At 39.0% G+C, this 19,525-nt stretch overlaps 1 protein-coding gene across 3 annotated transcripts in view; it reads left to right on the top strand.

The window, feature by feature from the left end:
- Window positions 1-2,473: 2,473 nt before the first annotated feature.
- The window catches only part of dio2 (iodothyronine deiodinase 2), a 32,923-nt gene continuing 15,871 nt past the window's right edge, over window positions 2,474-19,525 (top strand). The window contains exons 1-2 of one of the 3 annotated variants that reach the window (XM_047344995.1): window positions 2,474-5,309; window positions 8,697-9,307. In XM_047344995.1, the coding sequence (XP_047200951.1) occupies window positions 5,085-5,309; window positions 8,697-9,272 (801 nt within the window). In that variant the 5' untranslated portion in view covers window positions 2,474-5,084 and the 3' untranslated portion in view covers window positions 9,273-9,307. Of the gene's footprint in view, window positions 5,310-8,696; window positions 12,978-19,525 lie in introns of those variants that run through there. The other 2 variants (XM_047344994.1, XM_047344993.1) reach the window with 2 other exon arrangements.

Below are 19,525 nucleotides of genomic sequence, written 5' to 3'. Positions count from 1 at the left end.
CCATGGTGGTGGTAGTGTGCTAACCAGGAACTTTATTGCTTCTGGACCTGGGTGACCTGCTGCAATTAATGGAACTGAAAATCCTGAAAGGAATGTCAGACTAAGAGTTTATAAAGTGAAGCTCAAGGACACTTTGGTTATACAGCAGGACAGTGACCCATATCATACCTGCAAGTCTTCTGCATGGATCAAAGAAATGTTTCAAAGTGGCATAGTACAAATCTGGAGTTATATCCAATTTAGATGCTGTGGCATGTCCTTATGAATGCCACATTATTTAGTTCAGGAGGCAGTTACGTTTTAACATAGAGCCAGGTTGGTCTGAAGCTTTTTACCCTTCAAAAATGAAATCTTTAGTTAAGTGTGCCAAAAAAGCAAAAATAAAAATGTAAGCGGGGAAACTTATTTTTTACAATTACATAAAATGTCTATCTTACATATATTACTAATAAATGTCACCATAGAACAAGGAACAGTCAGTTATCGCTCACTGATATCATGACTGAACAAGGTCAAATAGTTCCTGATGTCACAGTTTGTGAAACCGCTCAAGAGCTTTCAAGCAAACACGAATTTACTGATAAACAAGGGTTGTCCTTTATATTCCACAAATGCTTGACTGGAATAATCTCAGGATCCTTTGGGATCCCGTCAAAATTTTGGCAGATGCTTATATTCAAAGCAACATACAAATAGACCTGTTGCCCTGACATCTCACATCATGAAGGTCCTAGAGAGACTCTTGTTGGCCCACCTGAGTAAGCAAACAGTAAACCATCAGGACCCCCTTCAGTTTGCTTATCGCTGTGGAGTTGGAGTTGAAGATGCCATCATACACCTGCTTCAACAAACCCACTTTCATCTGGACAAAGCCAGCAGCACTGTGAGGATCATGTTCTTTGATTTCTTCAGTGCATTTAATACAATCCAACCTGATTTGCTTTGTCAGAAACTCCAGAAGACTCAGGTGGAGGCCTCAACAATCTCCTGGATTAAAGACTACCTGACAAACAGACCACAGTTTGTGAGACTGAAGGGTTGTGAGTCTAACCAGGTAGTCAGCAGCACAGGAGCACCACAGGGGACTGTACTCTCACCATTCCTTTTCACTCTGTACACCTCAGACTTCCATTACAAGACAGACTCCTGTCATCTGCAGAAATACTCGGATGATTCTGCAGTCGTGGGGTGGATCAGAGATGGACAAGAAGCGCTACAGGAGATCCTTCCTGCCCACAGCCATCAGCATCTACAACGGCTCTTTGAAGAAACCTACATAATATGAGCTATAACAACATTTAATTTCCCTTTGGGATTAATAAAGTATTTTTGAATTGAATTGAATTTAATTGAAATGAGGATACCAACATACAACATACAAAAGAGTTCCTTGAAGATATACAGGGACGCCCTGGTTCTGGTAGCTCTTGGTAGGCCATTTCTCCACCATGGAATGACAGTTTGTCTTGAGTGTGGTGCAGGCACTGCAATCCGACAATCCTTTGACCGAGTTGTGGCATAAGCGACTTGAGTTTGAAACACCGACTCGAGTCACACATAAGTTACAAAAACTGGAAGACTTCAGACGCAACTTGGGCTTGAGGCTTGGTCTGAGTGAAAGGAAGCCGGTGTGTTAGCCACAGGCTGCAACTCTTACAGGTGATGCAGTGCTGCGCATGTTTTACTGTGAAAGAATAAGCTTGATTATTAGCCTGTCACGTTCGTGGAATATGGGCTGTTATTGGCGTATTACAATCTGTTTAATGTTAGTTGTAGCTTCTCCATAATAAACACATTAATGTCCCTCCAGATGTATGCTGTATTAAATGACGTTAGATAATTTCGGAAATAAAATAAACATAACTTACCTTGTTACCGTTGTTATTATAAGGGCTAAAAATATCAAAATAACTTAACAAGAACTTCCCGTTTTGTTCATTCAGAAGTTCAACTAGTTACTACACTTTGCCTAGTTCATTATGTTGTAATTTATTCCTCCAGGTACTCTGGAGAGAGTACCCGGAGAGAACCCACAGAAACAAAGGGATGTGTATGTGACACTACACTGTAGGCATACACGGGGAAAACATGCAAACTCCATACAGAAAGACCCCCAGCTGGGAATCAAACCCAGGACTTTTTTGCTGCAAGGCAACAGTGCTATCAATTGCACCATCTTACAGCCCAAATCATTTAATAAATTTCAGTAATTATATTCAATCTTTATTTCCTGTGTTATTTTTTACCCATGACTTCATTTGTAGACTAACCATGTGTGGATCATTTGGGTTGGTGCTGGCATGTGGTGTAAATTGTGCGTCAGTTTATCCACTAGAAATATTTAAAATGAGAAAATGGTTTTTAAATACTGATTATACCCACTGCATGTGAAATACTGCTCTGACATAACACACCAAAATTAAAGCAGGAAGTCCAAGTAAAAGAAAAGGATTTATTTTAACAAAACAAAACAAAGCTGCCCTCTGCAGATCAGGATGTTTGCAGGAACACTCTGACCACAGCTGAATATGAAAACAAGACCTGACACGACAAACTTCACAACGCAGACTATAACTAGATCTGACTGGGAACACCTTAAACCTGGAACAACCCACCCTGAGGAGGCATAAGACTGATTCAGAACAGGTTTTATAACCATCTCCAAAGCCGCCCTTTCAGAATTGTTTTTTTTAATTATATGCAATCTGTGTCAGGGTGTGTCACTTTTTGGACTCTGTGTTGGTTTTGTTTTTTCCTCAGTTATTTTGGGTGTTAGGTTCTGTTTCTCCCTCCTCATTCATAGCTCCTTTAGTTAATGTTGTTTTTCTTATGACTTAGTATGGTTTTCTCTTTGTTGTTATTATTGCTATTGTTATTATGATTATTATTATTATTGTGCTCTGTTTTCCTTGGGTTCTTTAATTTAGTTTCCCATCTAGTATCTCTGTTTTATTTATGGTTAGGTATTTGTTCTCCCCCTTGAACTCTTCTGCTTATTATTTTCTTTTTCTGTTACTCCTCTTCAGTTATTTTGTATTCGGTCTTTGTTTCCTAGTCCTCCCAGTCTGGTTCTCTAGTTTATCTTATTTCTCCAGTCCCTCCTGAGAGGTGAATTTAGTAGTGTTTACATTTTGTTTAATCAGGTAATGTGATCGGAGGAACCAGCAAAAGACAATGAAACAAAACCAACTAATATACAGAGCAAGAACAAAGGCAGGTAATCAAGGAACTAAGAACTGGTGTGACAAGGAGGCAGGAAGGCAGAGGGAGCAGGTGAAACTAATACATAGATTAAAACATGGCGAAGGGACTAATAAACAATACCGAAACAAAGCTATAAACAAATAACCAAATGAAGCATGAGAGTTAAGAATAATCATGAACAGAGAAACTAGTGGGAACATAAGAAACACCATAACCTAAGAACGAACAAAGAACCCATGAAGCAAACCAGATTACAAAGTAAACAAACCTAAAACCACACTGACTGAGCTGACTGGAAAAAAGCAGAGAACATGGGGACTAGAATAATTATATTAAGTTCAGTGTTTGCCACGTTCCTGCTGTACAACTCAAGTAAGTTTGGATTGTGTCAAGCTTGTACTTGCTGAGTGATTCGCTATGTTCGCTTCGTCTTAACCTTTGAATAAAGCTGAAGACTGTTTACAAAAATGCTGCTGCCAAGCTCTTCTCTACGCTTCGGTCCACCCTTAAACCTCACCGTGACAATCTGTTGAAAACTGTTCATAAGCCTTTCACCTTTACACATTTTGTCACATTACAACCACAAATTTTAGAGTATTAATTTGAATTTTACATGGTATCAAAGTATGGCGTGCAGTCCCCTTTACTCTGATGCCTCGAAATAAAATCCACTGGAATGACCTACCTTCAGATGTACAGATGTTCAGAGGATACACACACTTTATTAATACACCTTTCACTATAAGTATTTTGTGGTACGTCTGTACCAACGTTGCTCATCTGCAGACTGAAATATACCCATAATTCATATCACAACAGCTCTTTCTCAGCCAGGTGCCAAACACAGTGGGATTTGTATTAGTCATGTACAACTTGGTGTCTATCACTTTTAAAGTACAAGGTGTTCATGTACACAAATGCAGATATCTGAGGTTACATAAGCACTAGTTTGTGATCATGCTTAGTTTGGAGCAATCAGACATTATTCATCATTATCTCAGCAAATCTACATCATAGAAGAACAATATGATTCTTCAGGGGTTTGAACACCAAACAGGAAATTATTTCTAATCATGAACGATTCATTGTTTGCTAAAATGTGTAGTTTTATACATAGATGTTGTGTTTTTCTTTTCTTTTCCGCGGACATTAGTAAATAGTTTCAGCATGAAACCATGTAAAATATAATAATGTCATACCCTCTCACACAATGTTAAAACAATCCTGTGATCATAGATATTGTATGGTCTAAACACCATAACTTTCACTCACCAGCCGTTTTTATTTGTTTGCAAACAGAAATAGTTGCCAATCACTAGGTGGCCCCAGCTACAGGTTACACAAAGCTCAGACATGCAAGCATCCGTGACAATGAATGTTCTGTTCCCAAAGGACACCCTGTAAACGGGAAAAGCTGAGACCAAACTGTCCAAACTGCAGATGGCTGCAGATCAAAAACTTTTCAAAGTGAAATAACAAGAGACCGTCACAATTCTCCATTGCAATCGTGTTAGGTGGATGCCCAGAAAATTAGATGTGAAGGTTTAGGAACATGCAGACCCTCTCTTCGGAGGTCTTTTTTCGGTGTTCGCACAAAGTGGACAAAGAAAGGAAATCTGTGGTTTGATCCAGTCAGTCTGGACGCCTTTGAGGGAGGAGAGAAAGGAGGAGACTGGAAGTCTGCGCCGTATCTGACGTCAGGATCTTTCTGCGAAGATAAGCCGCGGGGCTCAACATTGACTGCAGAGTCCATCCTTCCCAGGGAGGTGCTGGAAGTCAAAGGGATTCTGAAGCAAAGTCTGGCGCAGATCCGACACTATGAGGGCAGCACATCAGCGCCGCGGTCTCCAGCCTCTCCACTGAACCGTCAAAAAGAGAAAATGGGAAGTGCGAGTGAAGACCTGCTCGTCACACTCCAGATCCTGCCCGGCTTCTTCTCCAACTGTCTCTTTCTGGCAGTTTACGACTCCGTGGTGCTGGTGAAGCGCGTCGTGACGCTGCTGAGCCGGTCGCGCTCCGCCGGCTGCGGAGAGTGGCGCCGAATGCTGACCTCCGAGGGGCTGCGCTCCATCTGGAATAGCTTTCTGCTGGACGCACACAAACAGGTAAGAGTCCTGACCCGGGTTCTGATGACCCTCTGTGGTACTGCATGCTGCAGAAGTTGTTGCAGTCGTCAGGTTTGTAGCAGCGACGCAGTAGCGCACCGCTAAATTCAGGGCCCCCTACAAAAAGTTGAAAGTTTTATTATTATTCTTATGAGTCAGGCTGATCAGAACATTTGATCTCTTAGTTCATCTTATAGAATCTGCACAGTTTATGATTATGTTTAACTGTGCTGTTTTTTATTTGTGTTGCACTCACTGAACATTGCCTTCTAACCTTTAGCCTCATTCCCTCTGAGATGTGTTTGATATTCTGATTAAATCTGCGTATTTGAATTTTATGTCGTGAAAGTTCATTCTGATCTGTTCAGCCTGACCCCCCTCCTACACTTTACTGACTCACCTTTATGCTTTGTCATGTTGCTACCTTTTGCCAATTAATCTTATGTCACTTCACTTGTTTTGTTTCTTCTCCCTTTTAGTTTTTTTTTTTTTTTTTTAAAGAAATCAGAGCAACAATTCATCCTTTGGCATGTTGCTTTTGTACTAATTTCACCAATACTAGTATTTACAGGGCCTTGCAAAATTCATTATGATTTACCCACATATTTCTGACCCTTTTCTGTAAGTTTTAGCATCTCATCGATGATATACAACTGAGTTTCTTTTAGGATTGCCCCTTTATTTAGCTCCATCCATCTTCCAGCTGTGACATGCCTCCCTGTGCTCAGCATGTCAACATCATGATGCTGCAACCACCATATTTCCTTCTGGAGATTGTGTGTTCAGTAAAATGTGCAGTATTACATTTCTGCCTCACATAGCATTTTTCATGTTGGCCAGAAAGTTCAATTTTGGTCTCCTTTGACCAGAACACCTTCTTGTCCCTTACATGGCATGCGGCAAACTGCAGACAAGACATCTAATGGCTTTCTTAAGGGAGGGGTGTCTTCGTGCCACACTTTTATAAAGACCAGATTCATAGTGTGCACGACTAATAGTTGTCCAGTAGTAAGATTATCCAACCTGAGCTGTGGATCTACACAACTCTTTTAGTATTACCATTGGCTTCTTTGCATTTTCTTTGATCAAGGATCTTCTTTCCCAGCCTGGATGGTCCTGTCTTGGTAGGTTTGCAGTTGTGACATACTCTTTTGATTTCAAATGACATGAACAGAGCTCAGGAAGATAGCTTGGGGTATTTTTTTATAACGTAACCCTCCTTTAAACTTATACACATCTGTTGACTCTATTTTATATTAGAATATTTCTGAAGCAGATCAGTTGTAATGAATTGTTTGTAGGGGTCTTGGAGTAAAAGGAGCTGTATACAAGTGCATGCCATACTTTTTGATAATTTTATTTGCACACAATTTGAAAATCAAGTATCCAGTTATTTGCTACTTGTGTGTTGATCTATCCCAGAAAATCTTAATAAAAACCCATTGAAGTTTGTAGTTGTAATGTGACAAAATGTGGAAAACGCACTGTCTATGCAGCAATGTTAGCTAACTCAGAACAGTTTTATGTTCATAGTATAACAAAATATGTGTTTATTACACACAAAAGATGATGCATTTCTGTGTTCAGTTTATGATGATGTAAAGATGGCAGCTGAGGTTTTAATGTCGTTCTGGAACCAGTCAAAAACAGTACAGCTTCCTTTTAATTTGTAAAAACTCCTCTTTTGCTGTTCAAAGAATAATAATTTCCCCTAAAAATGATGACTGTAAACAACTGCTTTTAAACACTGCACACATAAAAAAACATTTGATCAAATGTTTGCATGCTGAAAATCCAAAAACAGAGAAGATTACATAAAATTATTTAGGTAATAAATAAGTTTACTTCTTACATAAATACAATTTTGTAATAAATTAATTCTGCCATGAAGTAAATGTCCTGAACTGTCTACAATCTTTCTGATTAGGATCTGGATATTTTAATCAGTTTCTGAACTTTGAGACACTCCTCCCCTAAATGACTTAACAGACCACAAAACATGAAACTACACGGTGACCATCACTATTGTTTTTCATGATAACAGATTAAGTTTAAGCTCTTAATTATCACCATGAATCCAGGTAGTTTCAAGCTAAATATATTCTAAAACCTACAATTAACATATGTTTGCAAGTGTTAGGTCTTTACTTGTGTGAAGGCCTTTTTCAGTTAGTCCACTAACACCACTAAGCCCATTTAGCCTTATAGCAGTTCCAGCTCATGCAACACAACATCTGGAATTTTATTGAAAACACAGATATTTAACCTTTTTATTAGTATTTACAGCAGCACATCCTTCTCTGTGAAGCAAAGTAGTCCACTTGTAAATTCCTTAGAAAATGTAGTTTTCCTGGTTTTATGTTGGTATGATCTGTAAATTGTGGTGGCCACCAGCAAAGCCTGACGCCCTCAAAGCTTTTTCACAGTGGAAATAGCTATTCAAACACAATCCATTCAGTTCTTCTACTTGCCACAAAAACCTTGCAGCTGCAAAGCAGGGTTTCCCATCTGGACACATAAAATCATAAAATAGTTTCCACTGGTTTAATTGCTTTCCCTTCTGTTTGCAGCTTTTTCTTTTTCTTATACTTCCTGAGAAACTGAAGTACAGCTCCTGAAAAGTGTGTGCCAGCAGAAAGGTGGGAATGACATTTCCACCTTTCCGGATTACCACACCAACTTCAAATTCAGATCCTAGCATGATTTGACATCCTCAATAAAGACATCAATTGATCATTTTGATTGCTTACAGTAAAACTGACTCAAGTGCTTTAATCAGCCTGTGGTGTACTTTCTTTATCCCACAGTGTTCATAACTGAATTGTAGTTATTCAGTCTAGGTGTTGACAAATTCGCGACTAGTTTCTCCACACTATTCAAAGACATGAAGTTTCTAGTTTTTCCTTAACGTAGTACAGTGGTACCTGAAGCTCAGTAAACACCAAATAGAGCAATTTAATGGTTAGGTATGGGGTGTCTAGTTTCACTGATAAAAATCTCAATTCCTTGAATTAATTTAAAGGATATTTCATGTATTTCAGGTCTATGTCTAAAATTCTTACTTAAACTGCTAATGTTTTATTAATGTTTTATAACAAAAAACATTAAAACCAATGTGTGTCATCATACTGGGAAGAAAATGTATACTGTGTTGCCAACAAGAATTAGTTAATATAGAAAGTAAAGCATCCAAGCTTCATTAACTGTTAAGATAAATAAACTCTAATCTGTGAGACAAATAAGATCTGAACCTGCCTCCCAACAAGATGTTCAAAACCCTGCAATGAAATGCTGTAACTGTAATGCAGACCTTTGCTTACACAGGAGAGGATTGAATCTGATATTATTGTCTGTAAGATATAAATGTTAGTATTTGTACCTCCTTAGGTAAAACTTGGCTGTGAGGCACCAAACTCCAAGGTGGTGAAGGTTCCTGATGAACCTTGGTGGAGCAGCACTGTTGTCCCATGTGGCTCAAGGATCCAGACTGGGGGTGAATGTCACCTCCTGGATTTCGAGTCATCAGATCGCCCCCTGGTGGTGAACTTTGGCTCGGCCACCTGACCCCCATTCATCAGCCACCTGCCTGCCTTCCGGCAGCTCGTGGAGGACTTCAGTGACGTGGCTGATTTCCTGTTGGTCTACATCGATGAGGCCCATCCTTCTGACGGCTGGGTGGCCCCTCCAATGGGGCCCTGCTCTTTCAGTTTCAGGAAACACCAAAACCTTGAGGAGAGAATGGGAGCTGCGCGCAAGCTCACTGAGCACTTTTCCCTACCGCCGCAGTGCCAGCTAGTGGCTGACTGCATGGATAACAATGCCAACATGGCTTACGGTGTAGCAAATGAGCGGGTGTGCATCGTGCACCAAAGAAAGATTGCATACCTGGGAGGGAAGGGACCGTTTTTCTATAACCTGAAGGATGTGAGGCAGTGGCTGGAGCAGAGCTACGGCAGACGATAGGAGCCTAATGGCATTGTATGAAGTACAACTAAAAGGTTTGTCATGAAGATGTCAGCCATCTGGCTCTAAACAACTGTATCCTGGAACTGCAGAGCATTTCTTTGTTTCCATGCACACTGAGTGTGTTTTGTCTGCCTTTGTACCTATTTTTGCTGCTGAAAATCCTGTTTTAAGAAGAAAAATCCCAATTTCCCAATTTGATAATTTTGTGATTATTTTTAGAAGAATTATATATTTTTACATCTTGGTCAGATGTTTTTGCACTATTCTGACAACGTAACTTTTTTCTACACCTTTTCCTTCCTGGTATTTTATGCAGGATATGCTGCAGCATTGTTCTCCATCTTTCATGTTTTAATATAAATTCAAAGTAGATTTAATGTGGCAGAAATGTGACTACGTGACTGTTTCTCTTTGTTCCCATTGTTAATTTGAATAGAGTTCTTTCTAACAATGACTGCATGCGGGGGTTATTATCTCGCTGGTAAACAAAAATCTAACTTAGGGCTTCGAAATCTGTCTTCATGGCTTTTTTTTTCAGTTTGTCTGTATTTTATTTCCAAGCCCCTCTACTTTAAAACCACCTCAGGGATTCAAGATAATGATTGTCTGTTCTGGGTTTCTGTTCACGTGGGCTTTAGTCAAACACAAAGCTCAGTTTTAGTTTTATCAGGTTATTAAAGCTTCCCTCCAGCTGACGTAGATTTAAAACATGGCTTTCTACATTTTTCCTGTTAGACTGTTGCCCTGAGATCATGTGAGTTTCCTAAGAGAAGCTTTGCCTTTTTTGTTAGTATTTTAAGGCACTTCTACCTCTCTCGCTGCTTAATTTTGGTGCTTTGAAGAGATTTACAGTTGTTTTAAACTCCATGTTTCCACAGGCTGAATTATGCAGAAACCTTAGGGTGCTTTGCTTTCTGAAAGACCTCAAAGCTGATTAAGAATTACATTTGGACTTCACTAGGTTTAGAGGATTACCTTTAAACAACTGGTTGTAAATGGCATTATAGATGGTTACATTTTAGTGTATGACAAAAGCTTTTAGTACATTGACTTTGGTGTTACAGGTTTACAAAGGGCCATTGTCTTGGAGTTTGGAAACAGATCCAGTTGAATTTTGGATTAACAACAATGTATTCTCATGTATAGTTTGCATCACTGCATTAAGATAGATCCAGCTTATCGCTCTGTAGCATTTGATCTGAGGTAATCAGGTTACTGCTGCTCCACAAGCACTTGTTTCTTTTACCAAACTAAACAGTGGATGAAGAAACTGTTACAAGGCAAAGATCAGTCTAACAATGTGTGGCCTTGGTGAGCTCTTCAGGGGAGCATGAAGAATGCAGTGGGCGAGGATAGAGCAGGACAAGTCATGGAGGGTTTTGAGCATGCATGAAAAGTCAGAACAAGGTTTTACGGTTTGTTTTCATGGTGGCAAATTAATAGCATGGATTTTGTGCCAAATAAAACTAAAAAAACTCAGCATTTTATCGATGGACAACAAATATGTTTAAAGTTGTAAAAAAGCTCCTTTTTTATTTGCAGGTAGCACTTTAAACTGTACCTGTGATTTCAGTCCTAAACATTAATGTTGTCCCAGGTTTAGTTCCCGCATTTCATTCCCTGTCTTCAGGCAACAGTTGTCTCCAGGAATCTTTTAGTTTAATAAGGGAACCGGGACATAAGGTGCTGGAATATTGCATTTGTGCAGTCTTTTTGTTGATATGGCGATTGGGACCAATGTTGGGACCAATGCTGCCCAATGAAATCCTCATCATTGATTAAATAAAACAACTATTTACTAGATGACAGGCGTGGCTTTGTGAAAAACCTCCTGAATACATGTCATTTAAAAAAAAACTTTTTCAAACACCTTTAAAGTTGATGTCAAATTAAATACACTGGTGTTCTTTTTAAAGATACACCAGTAAATCGGAATTGTCCAATTTTTCTTAACTTTAACTTTAACTGGTTAATTACTCAAAGAAAAAAATCTGATTTGTTTTTCTCCTACTTATTAAAGCTAACAAAAGCTAAGACCTCTTCAGTCTTTAAAAGCATTGAAAACAGCAGGTACTTAAGCTTAGTAAAAATCAGGTAAAGGTTCTTGTCATATGCTTTATAGCATACATAGGGCAAATCTTATTATTCCATCAGTCTATATTGGTTCAAAACTACAATCTCTATCAAAGATCAATTTTTTCTTTTATGTGTTAAAGTGCACTGAAAAAAAAAAATCTGAATCAGCAGGTGAGACCTAAAAAAACAAAACACAGCGTCAGCAAAAACATTGATCCATCTTGATTCCTATCTGAAGATCACCATTTCTCCAGACGTTCTCCTCAATAGGCAGATGAATGAACTCTACACCACTTCAGTATTTATGGAACTAGTAGCGTGACAAACTGTGTACATTCAACCTATTTACGTCAACAGGCATGGTTGCTGTGCTGCTACAGAAGAAACAGTGTTGCAGTACACTGACCTCAGATTAGTTATCTGTTTTATATTCCTAATCAAAAGGCACCTGGTTTCTTGTGAAGAAACGAGGACAAAGAATCTGTTGAAGAAAAAAAGTCCAGAAGTCTATATGCATTCTGTTTCAGCACAAAGTCATGTTATAAGAGTTTGAAAGCCACATTAAATCTATTTTTTGTTTCAGAGAAAGATTTACCAAGCTATGTAAACTACTGTACTTGATCATAAGCCTGATTGAGCTGCTGTTTTTGGAGATGATAATGAAACCAGCTCACTTTAAAGATGACCACAGTTTAACAGGACCAAATGTGAAGACATTTGTAAACTACATTTGTTTAGGTGTGTGAGATGGGACAATTAGCTCAGCATTAAAAAAATGACATCAGACTCTATGTTGATGAACTCCTGTGGTTATCCATAGGGCTTCACTGTTTAAGTGATTTAAATGTTTGTTTATGCTTTAGGATCAGACATGCTGCCAAATGACCACACAAGCAAATCTTTTGCACTAACTTCACTGCCATCAGTCACCTATGCATCAATTCATATTCACACTTCTGAAACTTTTTCTATTTTCTTAGAAAAAAAATACAACAACTCTGAAACTACGTGGACACTTACTCAATAAAACAAGCAAAGCTTTGTATTTCTGCCTGTTAGATTACAGTTAGAGACATATATTGATTCAACTCATAAATGTTGCCTTCATAGATCGGTTTGTTGTTTTGCATTGAAGGTTTGGGTTCCACAGGTTTAATCTAGGATACAATAAAAAACCAGCAAGCTTCCATGTCAGAATTCATTTTCTTCAGTTCCTAATGTAGAAGTCATACCTGTACATAAAGACATATTTCATTTATTCTCTACATGTTAAGGTGGTTGGATGGATGTTAGAAAAAGTGAAGGAATATGAAATAAAACAAGACAGACTTATTCTCTGGACAGATGGTTTGCTCTGCCCTAAGTGATTATGGTGTGCAAATGAAAACCTTGGACGAAAGAGTCGCTGGCTCAGTCTCTGGTTGGATAGTACACAACACCTTGTCATCATGACGCAGGTCCATTGCATCTGTTTTCATTTTTAGTCTCGAAGTTCTGTCTCGTGTTACAGTCTCATGCAGACAGCTCTGGTTTCCATCTCTGTTTAGTGTAACACTTATTTTTATATGTAGAATGGGGACAACGCCACTGGTGTAAAATAAAGGTGAATTTTGATTGTAAAACTTTCATGCATCGTCTTTGAGTCGTTTTGTCAGTTAATATCAAACCATCACTGAAGCATGTGACTGATAAACATGTCGTCCTGTCAGTAGTGTTATGAAACTGATGTTTAGTCATCTAAGTAGCTATTTGCTATTTTCTTATGCGAACAATAACAAAACAGGACCAGAATTAATAATTCTCCAACATTCTCTGCTGGGCAGAAGTCAGGACTTCAGGCAGGCCAGTAAAGCAGCCATTACCTCTTCTTCCTCAGCCATGCCTTTAGAATGCTTGTGGCTTTAAAATCTCCCCAGGATATTTCTGCATTAATGCTGCTATTAAAGAGGTGGAAATTAGCTTTAGGCAAGCCATACCATCACAGAGCCTAGATTTTGGACTTGTTGATTTTCCCTCTTTACTCCATTTCTTCCAACAAAGATCTAGGATACTGCTCTATTTGACTACGTGTGATGGTTTATCCCAGATACTTTAAAGCTTCTAGACAAGGTTAACAGAAAGTAATGTTTCAAATGGCATTTGTGAATTGAATTGACAAAGTATTCCCAAAGTAATCCCTTGTCCATTCTAGTTCTATCAGCTGTTGATGAATATCGGTTTTCAATGCATTGCCATTGTGGGATCAGAGATTGCAGCTGTCCAGCTTAGACTTGGAGAGACTTTTTGCAACAATTATCTGAATTGTATAATATTTAATAGATTATCTGATTCTGTCTGTGTGTCATTTGGAATTGTTACAACCTGAAATGCAATAATGAATTAATATGAACAAATGCATTTAGCAAGAAGCAACATGAGAGATTTTAGAGCCAATAAAAGTAAAATTGAATATAAAGATTATGCGCTTTTCACAGTTTTGCAGGAAATGACAACATGACTTTTGAAAAAGTCCAGTGTCTAGCTTCTTAAGAGACAACCTTCTAAAACTATTTTCTGGTGGACCTTGCTCTCTTCTTCAGCTGAACCATGGCTCTGTTAAAGCGACCAGTTAGTCTAAGGCAAATGAAATAGATGGACAAGAAAAGGTACAGAAGAACACATTTGGAAAGGCACCCTTCCAACACCTCTCAAAACTATTGTTCTCTTATCTAACGCCAAGCTTCTTTTTTTCCATTATCTGTTCAATCTGCACACCAAAGCTGTTATCCGATATTTGTGACAATGAATCCAGGTCATTACAGCTTTCCCTGGACAGTGGTTGAAAAAGAAGCTTTTGTTGCAGATTCTGGGCAATCATACCGAGTGTTTACAAGAAACCGGCTGTCTCCTTACCGCTGAGAAGCACACAGAGTCCAGCCAGACTCCCAGTAATGTTGGAAGGGTGACAGAGGAAAGAAGTGCTGCAAAGAAAATACACAAATTAGCAACACAGGGTCAATAGACCTGTGGAAAACTGACTTCATCCTTGATGGTTTTATGGAGATATCTGAGGATTTGCACTCAACCAAGTTAGTAACAAATTATCTAAAACAATCACTGACTCATGAAATAACATATCTAAAGTATTACAACTGATTTACAGATTTTCTTTAGTGTTTCTATAGAACAACTCAAAATATTTTATTTGCAAGACCCTTTTAAAATAATATATATTTTACATCCTGCAACCTGAAAAAAGTAATTTGCACTACTCTGCCATCTTGAGAGAAAAAGGAAAATTTGTTTATTGAAATATCTTATTCTTCTACATGTTATGCTATAATAGAACTGGGCTGAAAAATACATCTAAAAATACAGTATACAGGTTTACTTTGGGGCTCTATAATTCTGTTTTATTTTCCAAATATTGTTTTGTTCCCAAATTAGTTTTTCTTTCCATTATTACTTTTCTAAATTCCACATAGTCAACACAGTCTTTTACTAAAAAACTTTTAATAATAGGATTTTAATACATATTGAACAGTTCAACAGAGACATTACCCAAGTCTAATGAGTTTAATTCAATGCTCATTGTAAAGCTATTAAAAAAGTCTAAGTGCGAGTTATCAAATATTTGTAATTTATAAAAGTAGTGTATGAATTTATTATGAAATTAAAGGAAGAGTTGACAGTGAACGATATTCTGTCACGCTCTTCTTGTGTTTATTTTTTGATTTTCATCTGTGATCTCATTTTGGTAATTTTCTTCTTCTCTGGTTAACTTCTGTGTTATTACTTAGACGTTGCCTTCTTATTCCTTATGTTTTGTCGGTTTGTGCCATGTGTTTTCTAGTCTATTTTCCCTTTGGTTGCATTTGTCTTTTGCTCCCTTCTCTGCTCTGCCTTCTCTCTACCTTAGCTGCAGTTCATTCCTCTGGTTTGCCTGTCATTTCTCTACCAATGCCTCAATGTATATATACTAGTGGTTCTTTTTACTCTCCTAATAACCAGTCCATCATTATCATATGCCAAGCTAGATGTTTATTATCAGCCAGAGCGGAACAGAGTGCATTCGATACAGAAGAAGAAGAACACCAAAGGGTGATAGATTAGACTACAGCAACACCTATTGGATACGCTAAATAACTGCAATAACATAAAGCAGCATAGCTGATGACAATAACACTGTTAACACATAACCACACTGTGCAACTGTGGTGTGTTCTACAAGCTCCTGTAAGCTTCTTGGTGAGATGAGCTCAAGAGACATTACTTCAAAGTCGTGTTGCTCCTCTTTGAGAGGTTGAGTGTCTGGCTTTGGTGTACGAGAAAGTGTGTCAGCAATATAAAGGTGTTTCCCTTTCTTGTAAACGTGAGTCAGGTTAAATTTCTGTAGTCTCAGCATCATGTGCTGCAGCCATGCTGGGACTGTGTTAAAGGGCTTGTTTTGAATTGTGACCAATGCTTGGTGGAAACAATCGGTTTTCCATAAATGTAATCATAAAACTTGTCACATGCGAAGACTACCACCAGTAACTCTTTCTTGATCTGAGCATACCAGAGTGCGTGACGTGTACGCTCCGGGTTTGTTGTCTTGGAGGCAGACGACTCCTAGACCTTGCTGGGAAGCGCAGCAGGTGAGAGTTACTGTCTCTTGCATGTCAAAATACTGGAGCAAAGGTGGGCTGGTGATGCACGCTTTCAGTTTGTTGAAAGCATCTTGCTGGTGTTGGGTCCAGCTCCACACCTCATCCTTGTGAAGCAGCTGACGTTATGGTGCTGACAGTTCACTCAAATTCGGGATGAACTTTCCCAGGTAAGTGATCATCCCCAGGAAATGCTGGAGGGAAATCTTGTCCTCTGGTGATGGCATGTCATTAATTGCAGGAATTTTAGCTGGGTCTGCTTTTCTGGATTCAGCCTGAGATTTACTTGTCTGGCATGTTTCAGTAGTACGTTTTTCAAGTTTTTGTTATGATCCTCAATTCCTTTTCCTCCCACTAGGATGACGTTCATGATTACTGCACATGGATATCCTGCAGATAAGAGATCTGGTCCATGGCTTTTTAGAAGACCTCAGAGGCTGTGTTGATGCCAAAGGGCATCCTCAGGAATTTGAATCAGCAGAAAAGTGTTGCAAATGTGGTGAGGAGAGATGATCCAGTTTAATTTGCCAGAAGGAGCTCTTTGCATTCAGAACTGAGAAAACAGTTGCTCCTGACATCTTTGCTGCTACTTTGTCAACAGTGCGCATGGGATGGTGAGGTCGCATCAATGCCTTGTTAAAATCTCTCAGATCTATACAGATGCAAACCTCATTAATATCTTTTTTGTGTGTGGTGACCATGTTGGACACCCTTTCAGTGGGATCCTCCATCGGCTCAATTACTCCTAGGTTCTGCATTCTCTTGAGTTCCTTTTCAACTTTTTTCTGCATGGGAACAGGAATGAGCATTGGAGGGTTAACCACTGGTGATACGTTAGGGATAAGTTTCATTGAATAGGTCTCAGGGATGTCACCAACTTCATATGCAAGGTAACAGTGCTACCAACTGCGCCACCGTGCGGCCCTTGAAGCTTTATTTCAATTAAATTCAATAAAAAAATATTTTATCCATCCCAAAGGAAAATTAAGTGTTGTTGTAGTTCATATAGAATGTCTCGAAAATTAACAAGCATACGTACGTCTGCTCAAAGGTAAGGCAAGTATTGGCCTGCTCTAGAGGTGATAATATCAAGGTTATGAATAATATGCGTTATTATTGTGTATTATTTAGGATATTGTATCCAGAAGATTACCCTCTTACGTTTAGTAAGTCTATTACCTAACTTTGGTAAATTCAATTCAATTCAATTCAAAAATACTTTATTAATCCCAAAGGGAAATTAAATGTTGTTATAGCTCATATTATGTAGGTTTCTTCAAATAGCCGTTGTAGATGCTGATGGCTGTGGGGAGGAAGGATCTCCTGTAGCATTCTGTCTTACAGCAGATCTGAAGAAGCCTCTGACTGAAGACACTCTGTTGTTGAATGGCAGTCTCATGAAGATGATGCTCAGGCTTCTCCATAATGTTCTTCAGTTTATGAAGAATCCTTCTTTGCACCATCATCTCCAGAGGTTTCAGAGGAGTCCCCAGAACAGTCAGGCTTCGTTATTAGCTTGTTGAACCTTTTTAGGTCCCTGGCTCTGATGCTGCTTCCCCAGCAGATGATTACAGAAGAGATCACACTCTCCACAACAGACTTATAGAAGATATGCAGCATCTTGCTGGAAACACTGAAGGACATAAGCTTCCTCAAGAAGTACAGTCTGCTCTGTCCCTTCGTGTAGACGGCGTCACAGTTGCATCTCCATTCCAGTCTATTGTCCAGGTGAACACCGAGGTATTTATACTCCTCCAACCACCTTTCTATTTTGGAAACCAGCATTTCTTTTCAAAAGAACTATGAAAACAACAAATCTTGTGCATCTTGCTCTGCTGTGTAAGGAACGACAGGCTAATGCTTGCTTTTCTTGGCCTTGTTTATAATTTAGCTCATAATATTTTGTTTGCAGTTCGATCAGAGGAAAATAAAATTGCAGAAAAAGCTGTTCTTCTGCTTTGTAAACTAAGCATTTTGCTTGTAACATGTTTTAGCAGTGTGCTATGCTGTGTTCGGGTCTTTCCCACAAAACTAGACATGGAACACAGACTGCTATACAGCCATGGAGCAGGTAGTAATCAGGAGGAACCAGGGGTGAGCAATGAAAACCAGAGAATATGAGGTAGGGTGAAGAATACACCAATGAACAAGAGGGGCTAATCAGGAGGAATATGAAGCAGCTGGTGAAAGGAAGCATGCAAGGCAACTGAAGGAGTGAGGCTAATTAACACGGATTAGCAGGGAGTCCAGGGAAGTAACAGAAACATCAAAACACAATAATTAATCATGAACCCACACTACAATGAATGAACAAAAATAACAGCAACTGCAGAAAATAAACAGGGGGATAAGGAAATTAAAACACAGGCTGATCATGACAGTGTGGGCTTTAACTGCCCACTCTTTGGACCAAAATGACCCTTTTATAAACTATGCAATGTCTAGATTGACACTGATCCTTTGATTACTTTTTCTATTTTCAAGAAAAGTCATCTTAACCTGTGTTTTTAATATTTGTTTTGTATTATGGTCACTTAAGTATTTTTTGTTGTTGTTGTTGCTTACACATTTTAAGATTAAAGAGGAAATGAAAAAAAAGTTTAAATGATGAGTAATGAAAAGTGGAAAATGAACAATAAAGTCGAAATGACACTGACTGCAAGACCTGTGACAACAATGCCTTGTGTAGATGAGCCTAAAACTTTATTTTTTAGAATAAGATTTAATAATGAAGAAATCCTTTTTCTTTTAGCATATCAAACCTATTTGGGAAGAACACAACCATTTCAGTAGTCCTCCTTTTCTTCAAGAAATTGTTTCTACTTCACTCTCAATGTTTTTGTCGGGGTTGGAGTTCTCTGTGTTTTTTGTATTGTTTGTGTTTGGTTTTCTAGAGGGCGTTGGAGAGCAGGAGCGGTGAGACAGGTGTTCTCCATTCACCGGTGATGAGGCTCCTGGACTATTTAAGCAGGAGGCAGCCAGCATGTCAGCGCTCGAGTGTTAGCCTTCAGTGGCACTATCCAAGCCGACCTTTGAGCCGCTTCTTGTATTACTTGCTTCGACTTTGTTAACCTATTTTGTCTTTTCAGTATATCATGTTGGTGACAATGGATTTTGCTTATGAGACCTCGTTCCAAGTTTCCCACGGATGGATCTACAAACTGGTGTCTCACTAATGCTGTGCTGCTGGATTTCCTCCAGCTGATCTTTTCCTGGATTCGACCTCCAATCCTGCCTCCACAAAACCTGTCCACCCTCCACCGCTCCACTCATGCCCACCATACAATCCTCCAAACACCGTTAATGTCCAAGGGACTAAGTATCTTTGCAGAACTCACCTCTGTAGTCCCACGCTGTTTCCTCCGGCCCGACTCCCTCTCCTTCTGGTGGTTTGTCAACAACCAACTAGTAAGAAACAGAACACCATTAGTTTCCCATCTTAGTTACCGTCTTAACTTACCTATGCTTTCTTCCTTGCAGGTTTGCCTACTGTGCCAAGACCGTACTTAATTCTGTGCTTTCAGCAAATCTGTTAAACACTTCCTGGTT

Source organism: Girardinichthys multiradiatus, chromosome 19 (assembly GCF_021462225.1).
Source record: "Girardinichthys multiradiatus isolate DD_20200921_A chromosome 19, DD_fGirMul_XY1, whole genome shotgun sequence".
Taxonomy (NCBI): Eukaryota; Metazoa; Chordata; class Actinopteri; order Cyprinodontiformes; family Goodeidae; genus Girardinichthys; species Girardinichthys multiradiatus.
Note: the sequence above shows the minus strand (reverse complement) of the source record. Positions and strands in the feature narration are given on the sequence as shown.